The following is a 21,691-nucleotide window of genomic DNA, read 5'->3' as shown; positions in this document are numbered from 1 at the left end:
CTCTAAGTCACAAACATATAAGTGGTTTTTCAGCTGGCAGACTATTCAATTTGTCAGGAGAATCTCTGAAACTACAGCATTAAATGTTCATTTACAATAAGCCAAGCAAGTCTCAAAGCATGAATAAGGAAATTAGTCAACTCTGATGTTGGTTTTAGGAACATTTGCAATAAATAAAGGAACATCATGTTCTGGAAGCCCAATTCAAAACAAACAAAATTATTTAGAGTAAATAAACAAATGAATTTTAGAGACGCAACTGATAATTTAGACTACTTCAAACTCGATACACAGAAATTTTGTATTTACTTTTCTTCACACTAGTTTTTTGGTGTAAAAGACTAAATTTTCTAATGTATTGTGAAATACATAGTAATTGCTGGTATTACTAATTGGTATCAGTTTTTCTGTAACAAAAAATCCATAAAACTTTTCTAGGTCATAAAGTATTGGATGAAGTTCCTGTTATTCTAATATTTTTACATTGAAAATTAATTTTAGTTTAAAAAATCCAAATGCATCTCTAGAAAAGCGAACCGAGGTAAACCACTGTGCAAAAGTCTAACCAATATGGTTAGGGTGAGGTGGAATGGAGGAAACCCAATATTTCCCCATGACACTTTATGAAACAAATCATCTTCCTGGACAGCATGTGATTTGGTGGAGAGATATTTGGAAAATGACAGCAACAGCCTCGATTAATTCCTTTTCTGCATATCTCTTTAAGGTAGGGTTGGGCAAAATATAACCTGTGGGCCAGATCCAGCTTGTCATGTGATTTAATCCAGCTCTAAGTGAGATGTGGGGTGCCTCAAAACCAACCACTTTTGCCTCAAGTGGCTCTTACCTAATAATAATAACAATTGTGGCATTTGTTAAGTGCTTACTATGTGTCGGGCACTGTACTAAGCGCTGGGGTGCATACCAGCAAATCGGGTTGGACATGGTCCCCATGCTATGTGGAGCATACTGTCTCAATCCCCATTTTACAGATAAGGTACTTGAGGCCCAGAGAAGTTAAGTGACTTACCCAAGTTCATACAGCAGACAAGTGACAGAGCTGAGATTACAACCCACGACCTTCCCAGGCCCACGCTCTATCTGCTACACCATCTTATCTCACTGCAATCCAGTATCAGATAATTACAGTACCCTCACAGTACACTGTGACCCCAAGATCAGTGGTGAGTGGAGGTTTCTATCTGAATCAGGGTCAGATTTGGAGTCGGGAAGAAGCTACTGAAGGTGGAAATGACTACTTCTAGAGTTTAAAGCCCTTCTACTACTGCCCTTCACTACTGACCAGCCTGTAGCCACTTAAAAAGCATGGTAAGTGGTCCTCAGGCCCCAATAACTGTCCACCACTGCTCTAGGGCGATGGGCAGGCGAATAACCCACTCAGAAAGTTATGTCATCCCTTGAAAATCAAAGATTTCCCATAAGGCCTAGACACTATTTTTCTTCCTTTCCCCACTGGAGCTATAAAACTTTGTCAACTATGGAGTCTAAGACAACAAGTGTGTGTCCCCCTGGGCACTCTGTAAACTCTTGTAAAATATTCTTAGGCTATTTAGATTCCTTTGCATATTTTATGTCTGGAACAAACAAGGCACATTTATTCATGGAGCATGAATAAGACAGGCACCATATACCTAGATTCAAGGACCAACTCAGGAGTATTTGCAGTCTCAATTATGTACGAGTATAAAGCAGAAATAAAGGCCCGTCTTTCCAAAGATCTAACTTAACCCTACAGCACTAAGATTTCCAACAATCTCTCTCAACTTAGTCCTAATTTTATTTGCTGCATTTGTCACCACCACTCACTCCCTCAGCTACTACTTATGGCCCATATATTTGAGGCCCTGTTGTTCAACCCTTTAGCATTTCATTGTTACCTGATCCTTCTGAGTTTTTTTTTATGGTATTTGTTAAGCACTTATTATGTGTCAGGCACTGTACTAACTTTCTCCTTCAACTTTGTAGCATTTCATTGTTGCCCGTTCCTTCTTTCTTTATGGTATTTATTAAGCATTCATTGTGTGCCAGGCACTGTACTAAGTATTGGTCTAGATACAAGATAATCAGGTTGGAAACAGTCCATGTCCCACCTGGGGCTCACAATCTTAATCCCCATTTTACAGATGCGGTAACTGAGGCACAGAGCAGTTAACTGACTTGCCCAAAGTCACTCAGTGGACAAGTGACAGAGCTGGGGTTAGAACCCAGGTCCTTCTGACTCTCAGGCCTGTGCTTTCTCCATTAGGTCCTGCTGCTTCTCTGTTCTTCCCCCATCTACTTCATGAATGAGTGTATAACAGAGTTCAAAATCGAACCCTCCTTTTTTTGTTTCCTTTTAGAGACCTCACCTGTTCTAACAAACAACTAGCAACTGCACTAGATGATTCTGGTATGCCCCCTCTTGAGCCCTGACATCTCACTCTAATTCCAGTCCACATCTCTCTGGGTCTGCAACTCACAAAAGATGATCTACTTTTCCCCGTCCCCTGCCATATAAGTGCCCCCTCCCAGTACTGACCTATTAAATCCAACAAAGAGGGTAACACCACTATCCTTCTGGTCTCCCAGTTGGAAAATCTTAAAAGCCTTTGATGGTAATAATCACTGTCTGAATCCAACTTAAGCTTCCGACCATCAAGTTCAAGATTCTTCTTTACCACCCTCATACCTACTGACCTCCTTTCCTTTTTTTCCTAAGGGTATTTGCTAAGTGCTTACTATGTGCCAGGACTGTACTAAGCACTGAGGCGGACACAGGTGAATTAGGTTGGACACAGTCCCTGTCCGGCATGGGGCTTCACAGTCTACATAGAAGAGGAAAACATCCCAAGCCCAAGCAAACGTCCTACCAATCTATCTCCATATTCAGTGTCCCTACCTCCCAACTACCATTCCCATCTTCCCTTCACCTCTCCAGCTCCCTCCAACCCCATCATCCACTAATTCTTCACTGCTTTCAACGGAACTGCTTGCCCGTTCTCAAAAATCTACCTTGCCTGCATCCTCCACCTCTGACCCCGAACCCCCTTCACACTTGCACCCACTCTTCTTCCCTCCTTCACCGCCCTCCTTAGACTTGTGGGCAGAGAATATGTCTGCCAAATCTGTTATACTGTACTTTCCAAAGCGCTTAGTACAGTGTTCTGCACACAGTAAGTGTTCAAAAATAAGATTGACTACAATCACTCATTTTCTGAGGGATGGCTCCTTCCTCTCTGCATTCAAACATGCCAATGTGTCCCCTATCCTAAAAGTAATCTTTCTTCTGACCCCACTTAACCATCCAGCTATATTCTCCATCTTATCTTTCCTGCCCAAAGTTCTTAAAGGAGTTGTTTACACCATGTAGCCAGTCAACTGGACCCAAGTTTTGGAATTCCCTCATGCCCCCCAGAAAAAGAAAGAGCTGGGATGCATTTTAAAATAAGAACATAGATTTCCTTGTTTGTCCTGCTTACCCACAAGCCCAAAGGAAATCGGTGTGGGCAAGGAATATGTCTTTTTATTGTTATAGCGGACACGCCCAAGTGCTTAGCACATAGCAAGTGCTCAATAAATACAATTGACTATTATGAAAAAGAAAAGGCACACAGTCATGGAGGTTTTCTAATACATGAGCACTAAGAGTATGGTATGTGAATATGTATCGGGTCTACTGACCCAAAGCTACTTAAAGTCTTCTATATAGGGTCTATTTATAAAGATGACCACTCCACCGGGCACCCCAATTTTCTAGGTGTGCCAGAGCTACGTAAAGCCTTGCAGATCAGGTTTACTTAAAAGAAAAACAATGACCAACAAGGTGCCCCATTTTCCAAACAGTGCCATCTCAGAGCGGACATCCCCCAGGCAATATCGACAACTGGTACGTTATGTATCTTGGGATTTCATGCATTGTGATGGCTGAACATCTCTATGGATTTATGTAGATGTAGCTGTAAACTTCTGAAGAAGTGCCCAGGGTATTATGGGAGGACAAATAAGGGAAGGTTTTTCCTCTGCTTTCTTTCCCATTGACACTCTGCCTCTACATTTCCTATTTCCCCATTTTCTTTCTTGCCTTTCTCAGATGTGTTCAGCTCTCTCTTTTGATTCTGTTTGTTTTGCTCTGGCTGGACATGTCTGGGTAACTTTCTTCTCTTTCCCCACCTCTGTCATCCACACATGATCAACTAAAGTGTGGCCCCTGCAGTACTAGTGATATGCATAACAAGGAATTACAAATCTTTTCTACCACAACACACGTGTGTAAGGCCTGTGTCAAACAAAAACTCCTCACCACTGCCTTTAAAGCACTCAATCACCTTGTCCCCTCCTACCTCACCTCACTAATCTCCTGCTACAATCCAGCCCAGACACTTCCTTCTTCTAATGTTAACCTTCTCGCTGCATAAATAAATCCCATTATTATTATCTCAATCTCGCCTATCTCGCAGCCAGCCTCTCACCCACATCCTGCCTCTGGCCTGGACTGCCCTCTCTCCTCATATCAGACAGATAATTGCTCTCCCCCACGTCAAAGCCTTATTGAAGGCACATCTCCTCCAAGAAGCCTTCCTGCCTAAGCCCTCCTCTCCTCCCACTCCCTTCTGTGTCGTCCTGACTTGTTCCCTTCACTTATCCTCCCTCCCAGCCCCACAGAACATACCTATGTATGTTATTTATTTTTGTATGTATGTATGTATGTATATTAATATCTGTCTCCCCCTCTAGACTGTGAGTTCGCTGTGGGCAGGGAATGTGCCTGTTGTTGTACTGTACTTTCCCAAATGCTTAGTACAGTGCATTACACACCGTACAAGCTCAATAAATAGGAGTGAATGAATGAATGTGTCACTAGTGTCATCTTTCAAATCTAAATCACATGTATATAACTAATACCATTATAATGGCAAATTGCTTACTATTTCTAAATTTGATGGCACAGTGGATCGTGCATGGGCCTTAGAGTCAAAAGGTCTTGGGTTTTAATCCCGGCCCCACCACTTGTCTGCAGTGTGACCTTGGGCAAGTCACTTCACTTCTCTGTGCCTCAGTTACCTAATCTGTAAAATGGGGATTGAGACTGTGAGCCCCATGTGGGACAGAGACTGTGTCCAACCCTATTTGCTTGTCTTCACCCAAGTGCTTAGTACAGTGCCTGGAACATAGTAAAATCTTAACTAATACCATTATTATCATTATTATTCATTCATTCATTCAATCGTATTTATTGAGCACTTACTGTGTGTACAGCACTGCACTAAGCGCTTGGGAAGTACAAGCTGGCAACATACAGAGATGGTCCCTACCCAACAACGGGCTCACAGTCTAGAATTATTATTATGTATTATTCCTGGGGAAAACAGACTCCAGTGTTAAACTGAAGAAAGCAATGAAACATCTGACTCGCAAATAAACAACAAAATTCAACTGCAATTATTTGGTTTCTGAAACAACTAAAATAAGAATAAAGAGAACTAGTTCCTGAGCCTCTCATCTTTATTTAATTGCCTTGTTCCCTTCTCTCATCGAATTTTGCATGACCTGTTAAACTGCTCACCAGAGCTGCCTTGGGCCTCAACTTGTCAGCTGGTGAATCACTGGTTGGTTTACACATCCTTCTAAACTTTCCAGTTTCCAATTTACCAAAAAAAAAAAAAAAGCCTCTAAATGCTGATGGACTATTTCCCACCAAGAAACCAGTTTGGGTTTGCAGTCAAGGAAATGCTGCTATCTTTTGAAACAGATCCAACCTCCCAACCTTAAGGATTCAATCCAGGCATCCCAAATAAACCTGCCAAATATCGGGGGGAGTAAAAGATATTAAGGGGAAAAGCTGCCAGATGAGCAATGAGCCAGGGGAAGAAAGTGCCAGCACTATTTCAAGTAGACCAATTACTTTAAAACCCAGAGACTGAATAAAATCCTTATAACTGTGTGGTGTACAGGATGTCTGGAGGAAATGAGCTAGTAACAAAAGTCTTTGAAAACGAACTGTTGGGTGTTCTTAAAAAGCACACAGAAAATGTTTTGGGTCACTTAAGAGAATCTTGTATACGACACTAATGAATTATTTAATTACCAACATTTAGGTTGATCTGTGCTTACAGTTAAAATATCTGAGCTTTAAACCATGAAACTTTCTGGTTAATGATGACCCTGATCTTTAGGACCTTATGCTATAACTACTCTTCTGGATTAAGAGGTTTTTTTTTTTTCTTTCGGCATTGAGTTTTATTTAAGCATCTTGAACTTAAACACAGTGGCGAGTACTTGTTTCATTCATTTGCACCGAAAGTTCTAATTCATTAGCTGTGCATACACCTATCAACATCATTTTGTTGGGATAATAGGTCATGTCCCATTATCAACACTGGATGATATTTATCTGGTCCAAAATTTCAGAGAATCCCATTGCCTCCAACAACTCACTTGAAATGAGAAATGCTCGCAGCATGCTCACTCAAGATGAGTTGGACCAAACTTATAGTGGAAAACAGTTGCAGCAGCTGCTGAGATATGAAAGTTGTTTGGGTGAATAACCAGCAACTAATATCTAGTGCAAAGACCAAGGAGCTAATTAGCTATTATAAACAAAATTAATCTTTTCCATATGTTTAAGTGCAGTTGAAAAAAAAATCTCGTATTTTCAATGGTCTCAAATCTTACAGTAGACAAGATGGAAAAATTTGCTCACCAAAAACCCGTCGTGGACATAGATAAGCACGTGACACAAACATGCACATGCAACACCATCTGTCTGCTCCATTTGCCAGCTCAGATCTCGTGAGTTGGCAGAGGCTTGAAATAGTCAACAATCTGCATGCAAGTATTTCAAAGTGGAGGATTTTCATTAATTTTAATTTCCTGCTGGCTTGCAAGGAAAAAGTGAGCAATGAAATCTCTGGGGGATGTGCTCACATCAGTTCCTCTTCCATAAGCACCTGCATCTTAAGAAACTCCACCTGGGGCAGTCTCAGTTGTGTGGCCAAGGAGTTGAGGTGCATAAGTGTCTATGGCAGAAAGGTGTGTGAAATATCTTTATAGCTAGTTCTTCCACTCCTGAAGTGTCCCTCCTAACAAGCATATGGAGACATTTAACAATCAGTCAATTAATGCAAAGCAAAGCTATGAGACTATGCTTTAATGCTTCACTACATTAAAAAGACATTTTCCAGTCTTCAGAACGATGAATGCAAGCGGACAAAACATTTCTCAACTAAGAAGCACGTAGAAGAGAGTCTTCAGCCAGCTTCCCTGGTATAAGTAATCACTAAGATCTGTCTTGCTGGAGAGGAAAATTGAATTGAGAAGTCTTTTTTTTTAATCAGTGAGGATTTTTCAACAGACATAAATGCAGAAGAATTCACAGAGACTATTTCTAGATATTCAATGCATTAATAATAATTATGATTGTCATTGCTATTATGGTATTTAAGCACCTACTGTGCAGCCAAGCCCTGCACTAAGTGCTGGGCGTAGATACAAGATAACCGGGTTGGATGCCGTCCCACATGGGCTCACAGTCTAAGATGAGGGAGGGCAGGTATTTAATCTCCATTTTACAGATGAAATGAAAGCATGGAACAGTTAAGCATCCAAGGTTACACAGCAGGCAAGTGGCAGAACCGGGATTAGAACCCAGGACCTCTGATTCCCATGTCCATGCCTGTTCCACTAGCCCACACTGCTCCTTCACACTAGGAAGAAAAAGACTCTCTCATTCTGAACAATCAGTCATATTTTACGAGTAGAACACTGTAAGCTCATTGTGGACAGGGAAAATGTCTGCTTATTGTTATACTGTCTTCTCCCAAGAGCACAGTACAGTGCTCTGCACACAGTAAGCCCTCAATACATATGACTGGGTGACTGACTAGAGTCCTACTATCACAAGCTTAGAATGAGCTTTTCTACATCTCTTGTAGATATTTTGTGCTGCTTCACATTTTTCATCCCAGTTTACCTTGAGATGTTCATCATCTCAGACTCAGGCCCAATCGCATATACTGCAAGTTGACTGCCTGGGAGAGGGATTCATTCATTCAATCATTCATTCAATCGTATTTATTGAACTCGTACTGTGTGAAAAGCACTGTACTAAGCGCTTGGGAGAGTACATTGTAACAATAAGCAGACACATCCCCTGCCCAGGACGAGTTTACAGCCTAGAGGGACGAGTTTACAGACTAGAGGGATGAGGTCCAGAGTTGGCAAACAAGATATCTCTTTGCCCTCTTCTGGGGCTCGTACTGCTATACTTTAACCACTTCCTCTGTTGCTGTTAATTGAGAGTTGCGTCTAGACTATAAGCTCATTGTGGGCAGGGGATGTGTCTGTTATATTGTACTCTCCCAAAGGCTTAGAACAGTCCTACAGTGCTCTGCACACAGTAAGCACTCAACAAATACGACTGACTGTCTGAACACATTATTCTGGCCTTCTTAAATAACTCAGCAACTGGTAATCGATATGCATCCATGTGAATTTTCTAAGGATACTAGCCCTAGATGTAGTAATAGACTGTGCTCATTAAATAAATCAGTTTGTTGGAGCTATTAATGACAGCTATGAATGACTGCTTGTTTATGAACAGCAGGCCCGGGATCGCTCCCTGCTTTGATTTCCCAGGCAAAGAACTTGACAACAGGTCCTGAGGAAAGACATAGTTAAACCTAGAAATGATAACACCAGAGGTAGAGGCATAACAAAACATGATTTTTAACCCATCCAATATATAAACATAAGCCACACTGACAAACCTCTTAGGTACCCAGAATAAAAAGGCAAGTGCCTTTCTCCAAATCTACACTATCAACTCTTCTCCAGAACATATCAATTCTTCTCCAAAATGTTTTTCAGCCAAAAAGCAATGCCGGAAATAGCCGAAAAATGCTAATTTGTGAGCTGTCATCTTACTGAAATCTAGGGTACCACTTATATCATTACCAAGCAATGAACAAAATGTAAAATCTTATTTCTAATTATATCCCAATGCCCGCCTACTCAAGGATATTCCCCTAACGTCATTCATTTTAAACTTACCAGTCTGATCTCCACACCTCAACATATTTTTCAAAGAAATAAGATTTCGGTGTACATGTGCATACGAAATGCATTTTTGTCTTCCTTACCTATCTTTGTGAGCTCAGGTGCCATGATGATTTTTTTTTAATCTAACACTATTGTGAACTAATATGGGATTTTATAACCTGTAGGTGCTTTAAAAATGAATCACCACTGACAGCACTAATTACTTCATTGTTTTTGGTTTAAGAGCACATTAGTTCATGTCCTTAAAAATGATAACACAGTTTTAGTACAACTCAACAAAAACTGTTATTAGTTATGAAAAGGGTAGACATGTAACATTCCTATTGTCATAACTTCAAAAAATTTGTCATTTTTGAGTTCTTCTACTTGGAAACTACTGCATTTTACCATGGGTAGCAGATGGTTCTCCAACTTTTTTTCCCTATTCCAAAATCTTTACGTTGTTCAAAATGTATCTATTTGAAAATGATTCTGTAGTTCCTGGAAAACATGATCTACACATTTTCTGTTTAATACTAAACAATCTGGATATCATGGCTGTTTGGAAATAATTTGATCAAAGGCTGAAACATTATATTTGTGCTGAAATAAACAGATTTGCCTTTCACATTGTGTTTCAGATCTTGCAGACAGCAAGCAAAATATTTTAAGTAGAGTTCAAAACCACTGATTTCATCAGTGAAAATAACATTTATAGGCCAGCTTAATCAAACACCCAAATTTGGTGATTATTAGTCTCATTTATGATTTTATGATATTCACACTGAATTGTTTGCTTGAAGATACAAAAACACTGATTTTTAATGTACGTTTCCACAATACTTTTAACACAGGGCATTTCATAGAAGAGCAAAAGGCAAATGTTAAGGATTTAATAGAAAAAATATACAAATTACATTAGGTACAATGTCTCAAGATGAGGAATGCCTCCTACTCTCTACATCTGTTTCACAGGTGCCAAAGACATTTCTGGCTACATTCTGTTCTAAGAGGAATTACACTGATTGCTAGGAAAGATAAAAAAAGTGTTTCTCCCCCTCCCCCCCACTCCATTTTTGAATATAAGATATATTTTGCTTCTCTGAGATTAAACAAATGCCTGCTTTTCTTTTTAGAATGACTTCCCAGGCATAAAAGATGAGCATGAAAACAATCAGCTTTCTGATAACATTGGGGTGTGGTGGGGGTGGGAGGAGGGGTAGTTTTCGATGAACTCTGCATTATGAAAACCTCAAACTTGAATATGCATGCCTTGCCCAATGTCTCATTCATTTCTTATAAAACCACACTGCATTACCTCCGTGTGTTGTTGGAAGAATGTTCCCTAATTTCCTCAACAGTATTTCTTCCAGAATTCAGAGGGAAAGCACACGTTACAGGAGAATGGACTACTGATTCATCAGTGAATGGCATTTACTGAGTGTTACCTGTGCGGAGAGCTGGACTAAGTTGGTAGAGTACAATACAACAGAGGAGACATGGTAGACATGTCCCTGTCCACAAGGAGCTTACCATCTACAGGGAAGAGCTTATAGTCTATCCACTCTGAAGATAACCTGCTCACATGCCTTAGCAGCGATGGTATCTTGGGTCTTTCTTTTGCACCGTGGAATTACTGACTTCTACTCTCATTTGCAACTAAGTCCTAATAGTAATAATTGTTATTATTATGGTATTTGTTAAGTGCTTACTATGTGCCAGGCACTGTACTAAGCACTGGGGTGGATACAAGCAAATTGGGTTGGACGACGCAGTCCCTGTCCTATGCGGGGCTCACAGTCTCAGTCCACATTTTATAGATGAGGTAAATGAGGCACAGTGAAGTGAAGTGACTTGCCCAAGGTCACACAGCAGAAAAGAGGCAGAGTCGAGATAAGAATCCATGCCATATCCACTACACTATACTGCTTCTACTTTGAATCAGGTGCTATATTAGGCCGTTTTGTGATGCTCTTCTCATTCTGTCTCAATACTGTAAGGTATTCAAATAAAAATGTAGGTTAAACTACAAAATGACTTCCATCTTATAACAAGGATTCAAGGCTAAGGTGAGCAAGATTTTGAAAGGGATGCAAACCAAGATGAGTTCAAGGTTTTTTTGGCAGGGGGGAAGGGGCGGTGGACAAGGTGGAAGGAGAGGGGAGGAGACAAACAAACTGTAGGAAAAGGGGAAAGGAAGAAAGGCAAAAGAGGCAAGGTAAGAAATGTGAAGGGAAAGTAAAGAGGGAGAAGGGGGAGAGACCCTTCTACTGTCAAACTCCAGGCCCAGTACTTTGGCCAGGGCAGAACTGCTATTTCCTCTACCATGGAACACTTACTATGAGTACACTTATACTGTATACTCCCAAACGCTTAGTACACTCCTTTGCACAGAGTAAGCGCTCAATAAATACAATTGAATGAATGAATGAATGAGTGAGTGACCGAAAGCTCTGCTAAGCACAAGTTAGCAGAATAAGTAGAAACTTATTCCTGAAGACTTCCTTCCCAGGGGGAAGCTAATCTGTTTAAGTACCATTTTGTGAATGCAGTGGGGCTGAGGTAGGGGTAAATAAAGGGTGCAAATCCAAGCGTAAGAGGAACGCAGAAGGGAGTGGGAGAAGAGAAGCAGTGTGGCTCAATGGAAAGAGCACAGGCTGTGGAGTCAGAGGTCATGGGTTCAAATCCCAGCTCCGCCAATTGCCAGCTCTGTGACTTTGGGCAAACCACTTAACTTCTCTGTGCCTCAGTTACCTCATCTGTAAAATGGGGATTAAGACTGTGAGCCCCCCGGGGGACAACTTGATCACCTTGTAACCTCCCCAGCGCTTAGAACAGTGCTTTGCACATAGTAAGCGCTTAATAAAATGCCATTAAAAAAAAAGAGGAAATGAGGGCTTAGTCACAGAAGGCCTCTTGGAGATGTGCTTTTAATAAAGCTTTGAAAGGTATGTGGGGAGAGGGATCATTTGTCAGATGTGAAGGGGGATGGAGTCCTAGCTAGAGGAAGGTCATGCATGAGGGATAGGTGGCAAGATAGATGAGATTGAGATACAGGGGGTAGAGAGGTGAAGTGTGCGGGCTGGATTATGTTGGGAAATCAAAGAGGTAAAGTACGAGGGGGCAAGTTGATTGACTGCTTTCAAATCAACAGTAAGGGGTTTCTGTTTCATGCAGAGATGGATGGGCAACCACTAGCAAATCTTGAGGAGTGGGGAAATATGGACTGAACATTTTTTTAGAAAAATGATCCAGGCAGCGAAGGCCAGTATAGACTGGAGCAGGGAGAGACAGGAGACAGGGAGGTGAGCAAGGTGGCTGATGCAGTAATCCAGGCGGGACAGGATAAGTGCTTGGATTAATGTCATAGCAGTTTGGATGGAAAGGAAAGGGTGACTTTAGCAATGTTGTGAAGGTTGAACAGACAGGATTTGGTGACAAACTGAATATGTGGGTTGAAGAGAGAGATAAGCCGAGGATAATAATAATAATAATGTTGGTACTTGTTAAGTGCTTACTATGTGCCAAGCACTGTTCTAAGCGCTGGGGGGATACAAGGTAATCAAGTTTGTCCCACGTGGGGCTCACAGTCTTAATCCCTATTTTGCAGATGAGGGAACTGAGGCCCAGAGAAGTTAAGTGACTTGCCCAAAGTCACACAGCTGACAAGTGGCAGAGCCGGGATTAGAACCCATGACTTCTGACTCCCAAGCCCGGGCTCTTTCCACTGAGCCACGCTGCTTCTCAACACCAAGGTTAAGGGCTTGTGAGACAAGGAGAATGGTGGTGCTGTCTACAGTGATGGGAAAGTCAGGGTTTGGGTGGGAACAATTGCTATTAGCTTTCCAATACTGTGTTACTCAATAATTCTTCTCTAATTTCCAACATCACTATTTATTACTATAATCATTATTATACTTGTTAAGCACTTACTGTCAACCACTGTTTTAAGGGCAGGCGGCAGATATAAGTTAATCAGGTAGGACACAGCCCTTGACCTTCATGGGACTCACAGTCTAAGTAGGAAGGAGCTCAGGCATTGAATCCTCATTTTACAGATGAGGAAACTGAGGCACAGAGACTTCAAGTGACTTGCCCAAGGTCACACAGCAGGCAAGTGGCAGAGCCAGGTCCTCTGACTCTCAGGCCTGTGCTCTTTCCCTTAGGTCTCACCTGACAATCAGTTTGCTTCAACGAGCCTTTCTAGAGCTTAATGGAATTTATTTCATCCCCCATTAATGTCACTCACAGTGGGCGCACAACACCCTGATAATTGCAGCAAGGTACTTTTGTTTTGGAAAATGACAGGGGGTCATTAGGTACTCAATGCCTCTAATAGGTATGGAAGGCTTGAAATATATATGCTAAGCCTGCAGCTGTAAAATGTTGCTTAGCAGAAGTAAGATCGCTCTCAATTTTAACCAGATGCTCTTTCCAAGAGCTTTCCTTCTCCAGGAAGTCTGATTTCAGTATATCCCATGACATCACCTCGATCTGGATAGCTCACATGCAACAAGTGCCGCTCTCCTGTGCTTCTCAGTGTCTTTTAGTGATGTTCTGCAACACAAATCTTACTTCTTATCATTACGGAAGGTTGTTGTTTTGGTTTGGCACCATAAATTAATCCCACCAACTACACTCCCCTGATGAACCCCATTGGGGTGAGGCAGGTAGTTTATAGAGATACTTTTCTAATCCTATCTCCATCTGGGGAGAGCAGTGCAACTCAAGAAGTTATTCAAACCCCAGCGCCGCTAGATAGAACATTACTCTATTTTATTTGTACATACTTATTCTATTTATTTTATTTTGTTAATATGTTTTGTTTTGTTGTCTGTGTCCCCCTTCTAGACTGTGAGCCCACTGGTGGGTAGGGACCGTCTCTATATGTTGCCAACTTGTACTTCCCAAGCGCTTAGTACAGTGCTCTGCACAAAGTAAGCGTTCCATAAATACGATTGAATAAAAAAAGGCCTGGGAATCAGAAGGACCTGGGTTTTAGTCCCAGCTCCACTACTTGTCTGTTGTGTGACCTTGGGCAAGTCACTTAACTTCTCTGTGCCTCAGTTCCCGCATATCTGTAAAATGGGCATTAAGACGGTGAGCCCCACGTGGGACAGGGACTGTGTCCAACCTTTCATTCATTCATTCAGTTGTATTTATTGAGAACTTACTGTGTGCAGAGCACTGTACTAAGCGCTTGGGAAGTACAAGTTGGCAACATATAGAGACGGTCCCTACCCAACAGCGGGCTCACAGTCTAGAAGGGGGAGACAGCCAATAAACAAAACATATTAACAAAATAAAATAAATAGAATAGTAAATATGTACAAGTAAAATAAATAGAGTAATAAATCTGCACAAACATATATACAGGTGCTGTGGGGAGGGGAAAGAGGTAGGGTGGGGGGGATGGGGAAGGGGAGAGGAAGGAGGGGGCTCAGTTTGGGAAGGCCTCCTGGAGGAGGTGAGCTCTCAGTAGGGCTTTGAAGGGAGGAAGAGAGCTAGCTTGGCGGATGTGCGGAGGGAGGGCATTCCAGGCCAGGGGGAGGACTTGGGCTGGGGGTCGAGGGGGAGACAGGCGAAAACGAGGCACAGTGAGGAGGTTAGCGGCAGAGGAGCAGAGGGTGCGGGCTGGGCTGGAGAAGGAAAGAAGGGAGGTGAGGTAGGAGGGGGCGAGGGGATGGACAGCCTTGAAGCCAAGAGTGAGGAATTTTTGCTTGATGCGTAGGTTGATTGGTAGCCACTGGAGATTTTTGAGAAGGGGAGTAACATGCCCAGAACGTTTCTGCACAAAGGTGATCCAGGCAGCAGCGTGAAGTATAGATTGAAGTGGGGAGAGACAGGAGGATGGGAGATCAGAAAGGAGGCTGATGCAGTAATCCAGTGGGATAGGATGAGAGATTGAACCAGCAGGGTAGTGGTTTGGATGGAGAGGAAAGGGCGGATCTTGGCGATGTTGTGGAGATGAGACCTGATTAGCTTGTATCTACCCCAGCACCTTGAACAGTGCTTGCCACATAGGAAGCGCTTAACAAATACCATTATAACTATTACTACCAAATAGAGCAATGCTTCACTCTTACCAACAGCAAACAGCAAGAAACCTCGCCGGGCTTTAAAGGCAACTGCTTTGAATTCTACACTTAGATATCAACCACATTAGGATATTATTATTGACCTTTCTTATGCACTTGGCAAATGCCACGGCTGGGTTTCTAGATGGTGAGCCCGTTGTTGGGTAGGGACCGTCTCTATATGTTGCTGACTTGTACTTCCCAAGCGCTTAGTACAGTGCTCTGCACACAGAAAGTGCTCAATAAATACAATGGAATGAATGAATGAATGAATTAATGAATATGGTGTTGTACCAAAATAACTGGGCCCCCGTCCTAACAAGAGGTTATGCAATCATCTTCCAGATCAGGATGTTCATCTCCACTATGGGGAGACTTACAATATTCTTTTGATGGGCAGCAGCAATGATGTTCCTGCAGTGCTGACATTATATTATAAAACTGAATAATTTCATCTGATCTTCTTAACAGTATTTTTAGTGCCTTTGATGCTTCCTATTAGAGCCCCAAACCAAGTGTCATTAAGAATTATTCCAACAGAGGCAAGTCAGAGTTGTTTTATGCCGAAGGTTCTTCATTATTTATCGTTTTCATGAATGATTTAAAGTCTGTGTCACCAATCTAAATCATTAATGTTGATTTTTCTATAAAGAAAGAAGTGTATTATGCAATTCCTCTAGCCACTTGTGTTAAAGACCTCTTTCAGGCCTTCAACAATAGAATTAGTTTTTTTCTGTTTCCCCACCCCTGTTTTCTACTTCTTGAGAAAAGAACAACAGTAGGTATAATTTAGCATTATGAGGCTACACTGGCCAATTACGATCTTGTATTAATGTTGTCCATATGTACTCGCTAGCAATTTACAGGAAATTGGTCTAAGTGTAAGCAATATAAGAGCCTTAAAATAAACACAATAATAGTTATTTCCCAATGAATGATGCATTTGATTAGGCACTTATTTGATTGTGAAAAAGTTTACATTCTCGGGATCCACAAAATATACATTAATTGCTCTTCCCCAAAGATCTTTATGAGGTCTGTGAAGAAATACCCCATTTATGATGAAGAGTTTGATTTTGTTTAGCAATGATTAAGGAAGATGACCCACTCCCCCACTCTTAAGATTATGGGAAAAGATAGATAGGACACTTGAGTACCGTACACAAGGAAAAGGAGAGAAGCTTCAAAGCCTTTACTGATTTAGTATGTTGCCTTAATTTTCTTAGAAGAGGAATTTTATGGGTGAGGTACTTTGGTTACTCTGCTTCACATCCTGCATGCTATAAAAGGTATATTAAACAATGATGGGTTTAGGAAGGCCAATAAAATAGAAAAAAATTCACTGTTCACCTATCACAAGACCAAGACTAGAGGACCCAGCGTTCTTTTTCAATATGCACTCTACTTGGAAAAATGCCATTCAAAGCACTCTAACTGAACTGGCCTCTAGCCAAGACTTTCACCATTTCCTTAACTAGACACTCTAGCTCTCAGGACAGGAGATCTGCTTGCCTGTCTGTCTCTCGATCCATCTTTCCCACCTCAGATATCCCAGATACTGCAGGCAGTGGACAGGAATAGGGAGGGAAGGGCAGGGTCCTGCAGCTACAGGTAAGCAGCGTAACTCAGTGGAAAGAGCACGGGCTTTGGAGTCAGAGGTCATGGGTTCAAATCCCGGCTCCGCCAACAGTCAGCTATGTGACTTTGGGCAAGTCACATAACTTCTCTGTGCCTCAGTTACCTCATCTGTAAAATGGGGATTAAGACTGAGCCTCCCGTGGGACAACCTGATCACCTTGTAACCTCCCCAGCGCTTAGAACAGTGCCTTGCACATAGTAAGCGCTTAACAAATACCATCATTATTATTATTAGGTAGTTCCACTCCCCAAGTCTAGCTTTCGTTTTGGGGTCCAATGCCACTCTGGGGTCAGCTAGGCGGGAGGCAATTTAAGGGCAGCAGTAATTCCACTTTTCAAACTTTAACCTCCCCAGCCTGGAGCTGGAAACTGTCAGCTTTTCTGCTCCAATCAGCCTAGTGCAGCCCTAGGCATGATAAATATGTCACTGGGGTGAAGAATTTTATTCTTCACAGTGTAAAGGTCCAATCATTTGCATATCTGGGAAACTCCAAGTCAATGATCTTCTTAAATTCTGACCTTCAAAGAAGAAACTCTATTCAGAAAAGGGTGAATACTAAATTTTACAGTACTTAACTTGGCAAATAATGAATAAAATGGAAAACTATCAGCTTCCTGCTAATTCCATTTTTAAAGCTCTGCCCCAGGCAGGAAAATCTATATATTTAAAACGAGACTCAGCAGAATATTTTAATCATAACAATTGACGGAGAGTCAATTTTGAATGTGCCAACCTTTCTATAGAGACTATGAGAAAATATGTTACAATTACAAGAGTATATAATGCTTGTAAAAGGTGAAAAAGTATCAGTGAAAATGTACTTACAAAGTCAAAATCTCCATCTTGAGGAACTTTCCAGTTATCAGGAAAAACATTCTTGGATATGGGGAATGGCTCATGAATATTCTGGTTGCAGTTTTCATGGCTTTTGTTCTTGAAATCCTGTTTATCAAAGTAGTCCATGAAAGATGGCCGTTGCACTTGTGGTGAAGTTGCATTTCCTTAATGAAAAAGAATATAATGAAATATAAAGTAATGTACTTTATAAACTATCAAATAAATTTGAGTTTGATCATTTTCCTGATTCACCATAGCTAACAAAGGATAACAAAAATGCACTGCGGTCAAATAAAGTAAAAGATAGAAGGACATTTGAAAAATGAAATATTTTTAAATTTGGGAAACACTACATAAGCAACATGAATTTTGGGGTCTTTTTCTGCAGAGAAACCAGAAGCCAAAATTTAAAATGATTTTTTTTTTAAATGTATGGTTGTGGTATTATTCTCCAGTGACAAATGCCCTGTCCTGGCCTAGAATCTGTATTATTAAATCTTTCAAAAGGAACTTGGCCTTCCATGGACTCTACTTCCTGGGTCATTCACTTGGCCATGTGTTATTCCTCCACCAAAACCTCCTTCCGAGCTTCTACTCCACCACACCTTCCCATTCTTGCTAAAATCCCTAAATCCCTGGATTCTTTTTGTTGAACATTTTGCCCTGGTTCCAGCCTAATTCCTGAATGAACTGGCTGGGTTTATGGCGATGCCATCAGGTATAGGGACTCCAGATACTTTTATCTTGCTAGAGAAACAATTTAAATCAGAATATTTGTAATTATGTAACTGGTCTTCAAGTCCCCTCTTGAAATCAGTGGTTTAACTCTTGATCTGAGGGAGTCCTGAGCTGTTGAATAGTACAGTTCACCTCTTAAAAGTACATATTATAAAGCTGAACTGAATTTTAATCTCTAAAAAACTTAGCTAGACTGTCAGAGCATTCCATCAGGCTCTTCTGATTCTAAATACAGTGTTTCAAAAATGTATTTTAACTACTGATTTCCCTATTCTACCTTCAATTCCATCTTGCTTTCCTACCTTCCATACCAAATGGTCATTTTATACATTTTGGAGATGTGAAAAAAATTAAAAGCCTCCACCTTTTCACAGTCCTTTGGGCAGCACTTTCCCTTTTCTTCATTTTTTTGCCTAAAATCAATGAAGAATCCTGTATGCTGAATTAAAAAATAATAATTCAGGAGCTTCTAGGAATAGGAATTAGTCTGGCAGTGTTGCTCTTTTGTTACCTGATGTAAACCTGCAAATGCTGACTGCTGTTATTTACCCAGTAAGTTGAAACTATCTTTGGCTTTAGTAATTTTTTATCTCCTTTCTTATATAAATGGAAAGTCTGTGTGTGTCTCGTGTTTTAAGAACCCACATCCATATGTGAACCACATCACTGACGGGGGAACAGAAAAACCCTTTGGAAAATGACTCATCCCAAGGCACGTCTAGATACTGGACCTGACTGATGATTCACATCAATCAAAGGTTTTTATTGAACATTACTGTGTGAAGAATACTGTAATGGGAGCTTGGGAATGTACAGTACAATTGGTAACACAATCCCTGTCCATGAAGAAACTACAATCTACAAGCCCTTTTTAATATATGGATGATGTGAGCATGTTTAAAGGCAGAGAAGAAGAAGCTATCAAATAGTAGTCAGATGAAGATGAAGATGAAGAGAGGAAGCAAGTGTCTTTTGGAGGAAAGAAGGGATGGGTCGGAGATACAAGTTGAGAGGAAAGATTTTGAAAGCAGGTGATTTAGCGAGATGCCTGGAAAGGAGGGGACTAGAAGGAGGTGTGAGAGGGAGTCAGTCAATCGTATTTATTGAGTGTTTACTGTGTGCAGAACACTGTACCAAACGCTTGGGAGAGTACAATATAACATTATAATAGACATGTTCCCTGCCACAACGAGTTTACAATCTAGAGGCCTTCCCAGACTGAGCCCCCTTTTTCCTCTCCTCCTCCCCTCCCGCCCCCCCCCCCCCCGGCCCTACCTCCTTCCCCTCCCCACAGCACCTGTATATATATTTGTACAGATTTATTACTCTATTTATTTTACTTGTACATATTTACTGTTCTACTTATTTCGTTAATGATGTGCATCTAGCTTTATTGCTATTTGTTCTGACGACTTGACACCTGTCCACATGCTTTGTTTTGTTGTCTGTCTCCCCGTTCTAGACTGTGAGACCGTTGTTGGGTAGGGACTGTCTCTATAAGTTGCCAACCTGTACTTCCCAAGTGCTTAGTACAGTACTCTGCACACAGTAAGCGCTCGATAAATTCGAATGAATGAATGAATGGAGGGGGAGATGGACAATGTAAATAAATAAAATTACACATACGTACATTAGGGCTGTGGAGCTGGGAAGGGGGATGAATAAAGGGAGCAAGTCAAGGGAATGCAGAAGGTAGTGGGAGTAGAGAAAAGGAGGGCTTAGTCAGGGAAGGCCCCTTGAAGTAGATGTACCTTCAAGGTAGGAAGTGGGAAGCTTCAAGGTAGCTTTGAAGGTGGGAAGTGTAATTGTTGAGTGAATATGTCGAAGACTGAATTCCTTAACTTCCCTCCCAAACCCTGCCCTCTCCCTGACTTTCCCATCACTGTTGATGGCACTACCATTCTTCCCATCTCACAAGCCAGCAACCTTGGTGTCATCCTTGACTTTGCTCTCTCGTTCACCCGTCACATCCAATCTGCCACCAAGACCTGCCGGTCTCACCTCTGCAACATCGCCAAGATCCACCCTTTCCTCTCCATCCAAACTGCTACCCTGCTCGTTCAATCTCTCATCCTATCCCGACTGGATTACTGCATCAGCCTCCTCTCCGATCTCCCATCCTTCTGTCTCTCCCCACTTCAATCTATACTTCACGCTGCTGCCTGGATCGTCTTTGTGCTGAAACGCTCTGGGCATGTTTCTTCCCTCCTCAAAAATCTCCAGTGGCTACCAATCAACCTACATATCAGGCAAAAACTCCTCACTCTTGGCTTCAAGGCTGTCCATTACCTCGCCCCCTTCTACCTCACCTCCCTTCTTTCCTTTTCCAGCCCAGCCCACACCCTCTGCTCCTCTGCTGTTAACCTCCTCACTATGCCTCATTTTCGCCTGTCCCGCCGTCGACCCCCAGCCCATATCCTCCCCGTGGCCCGGAATGCCCTCCCTCTGCACATTTGCCAAGCTAGCTCTCTTTTTCCTTTCAAAGCCCTACTGAGAGCTCACCTCTTCCAGGAGGCCTTCCCAGACTGAGCCCCCTCCTTCCTCTTCCCCTCCTCTCCCTCCCCTCCCTCCCCATCCTCCCTGCCTTACCTCTTTCCCGCCCCCACAGCACCCATATATATGTATATATGTTTGTACATATTTATTACTCTATTCATTTTACTTGTACATATTTATTCCATTTATTTTTTTTGTTAATATGTTCTGTTTTGTTGTCTGTCTCCCCCTTCTAGACTGTGAGCCCACTGTTGGGTAGGGACCGTCTCTATATGTTGCCAACTTGTACTTACCAAGTGCTTAGTACAGTACTCTGCACACAGTAAGAGCTCAATAAATACAATTGAATGAATGAATGAATATGAAGAGGGAGGGCATTCCAAGCCAGAGGCAGGGTGTGGGCAGGAGATCAGCGGCGAGATACATGAGATGGAGGTACAGTAATTGCAATTACTTGCCAATTAATGTCAATTAACTTTGGGCTAGGTTGTAGTAGGGGAGCAGCAAGGTAACATAAGAGGCTTCAACTATCACCTCTATGCAGATGACACCCAAATCTATATCTCCTCCCCTGTTCTCTCTCCATCCTTTCAGGCTTGCATCTCCTCCTGCCTTCAGTACATCTCTACTTGGATTGTCTTCCCACCACCTAAAACTCAACATGTCCAAGACTGAGCTCCTTTTATTCCCTCCTAAAACCCCATGCTCTCCCGAACTTTGCCGTCACTGTAGACGACACAACCATCCTTCCCGTAAGTATGGAGGGGATATCCTGCCATAAGCATTTACCGATCCTCTTCCTCAATCAGTCCATCAACTGTATTTATTGAGCATTTACTGTGTGCAGAGCACTGTACTAAACGCTTGG

The 21,691-nt window shown here is 41.8% G+C and overlaps 1 protein-coding gene across 2 annotated transcripts in view; it reads right to left on the bottom strand.

Moving 5' to 3' along the window:
* Nucleotides 1-21,691, bottom strand: part of STK3 (serine/threonine kinase 3) — a 363,087-nt gene that overhangs the window by 71,664 nt on the left and 269,732 nt on the right. For both annotated transcript variants that reach the window (XM_038745400.1, XM_038745401.1), the window contains one exon: nt 17,578-17,753. In XM_038745400.1, the coding sequence (XP_038601328.1) occupies nt 17,578-17,753 (176 nt within the window). The remainder of the gene's footprint in view (nt 1-17,577; nt 17,754-21,691) is intronic.

The sequence above is a fragment of the Tachyglossus aculeatus genome, chromosome 4 (assembly GCF_015852505.1).
Source record: "Tachyglossus aculeatus isolate mTacAcu1 chromosome 4, mTacAcu1.pri, whole genome shotgun sequence".
NCBI lineage: Eukaryota > Metazoa > Chordata > Mammalia > Monotremata > Tachyglossidae > Tachyglossus > Tachyglossus aculeatus.
The sequence above is the reverse complement of the archived record's forward strand: the minus strand, read 5'-3'. Positions and strand labels throughout refer to the sequence as shown.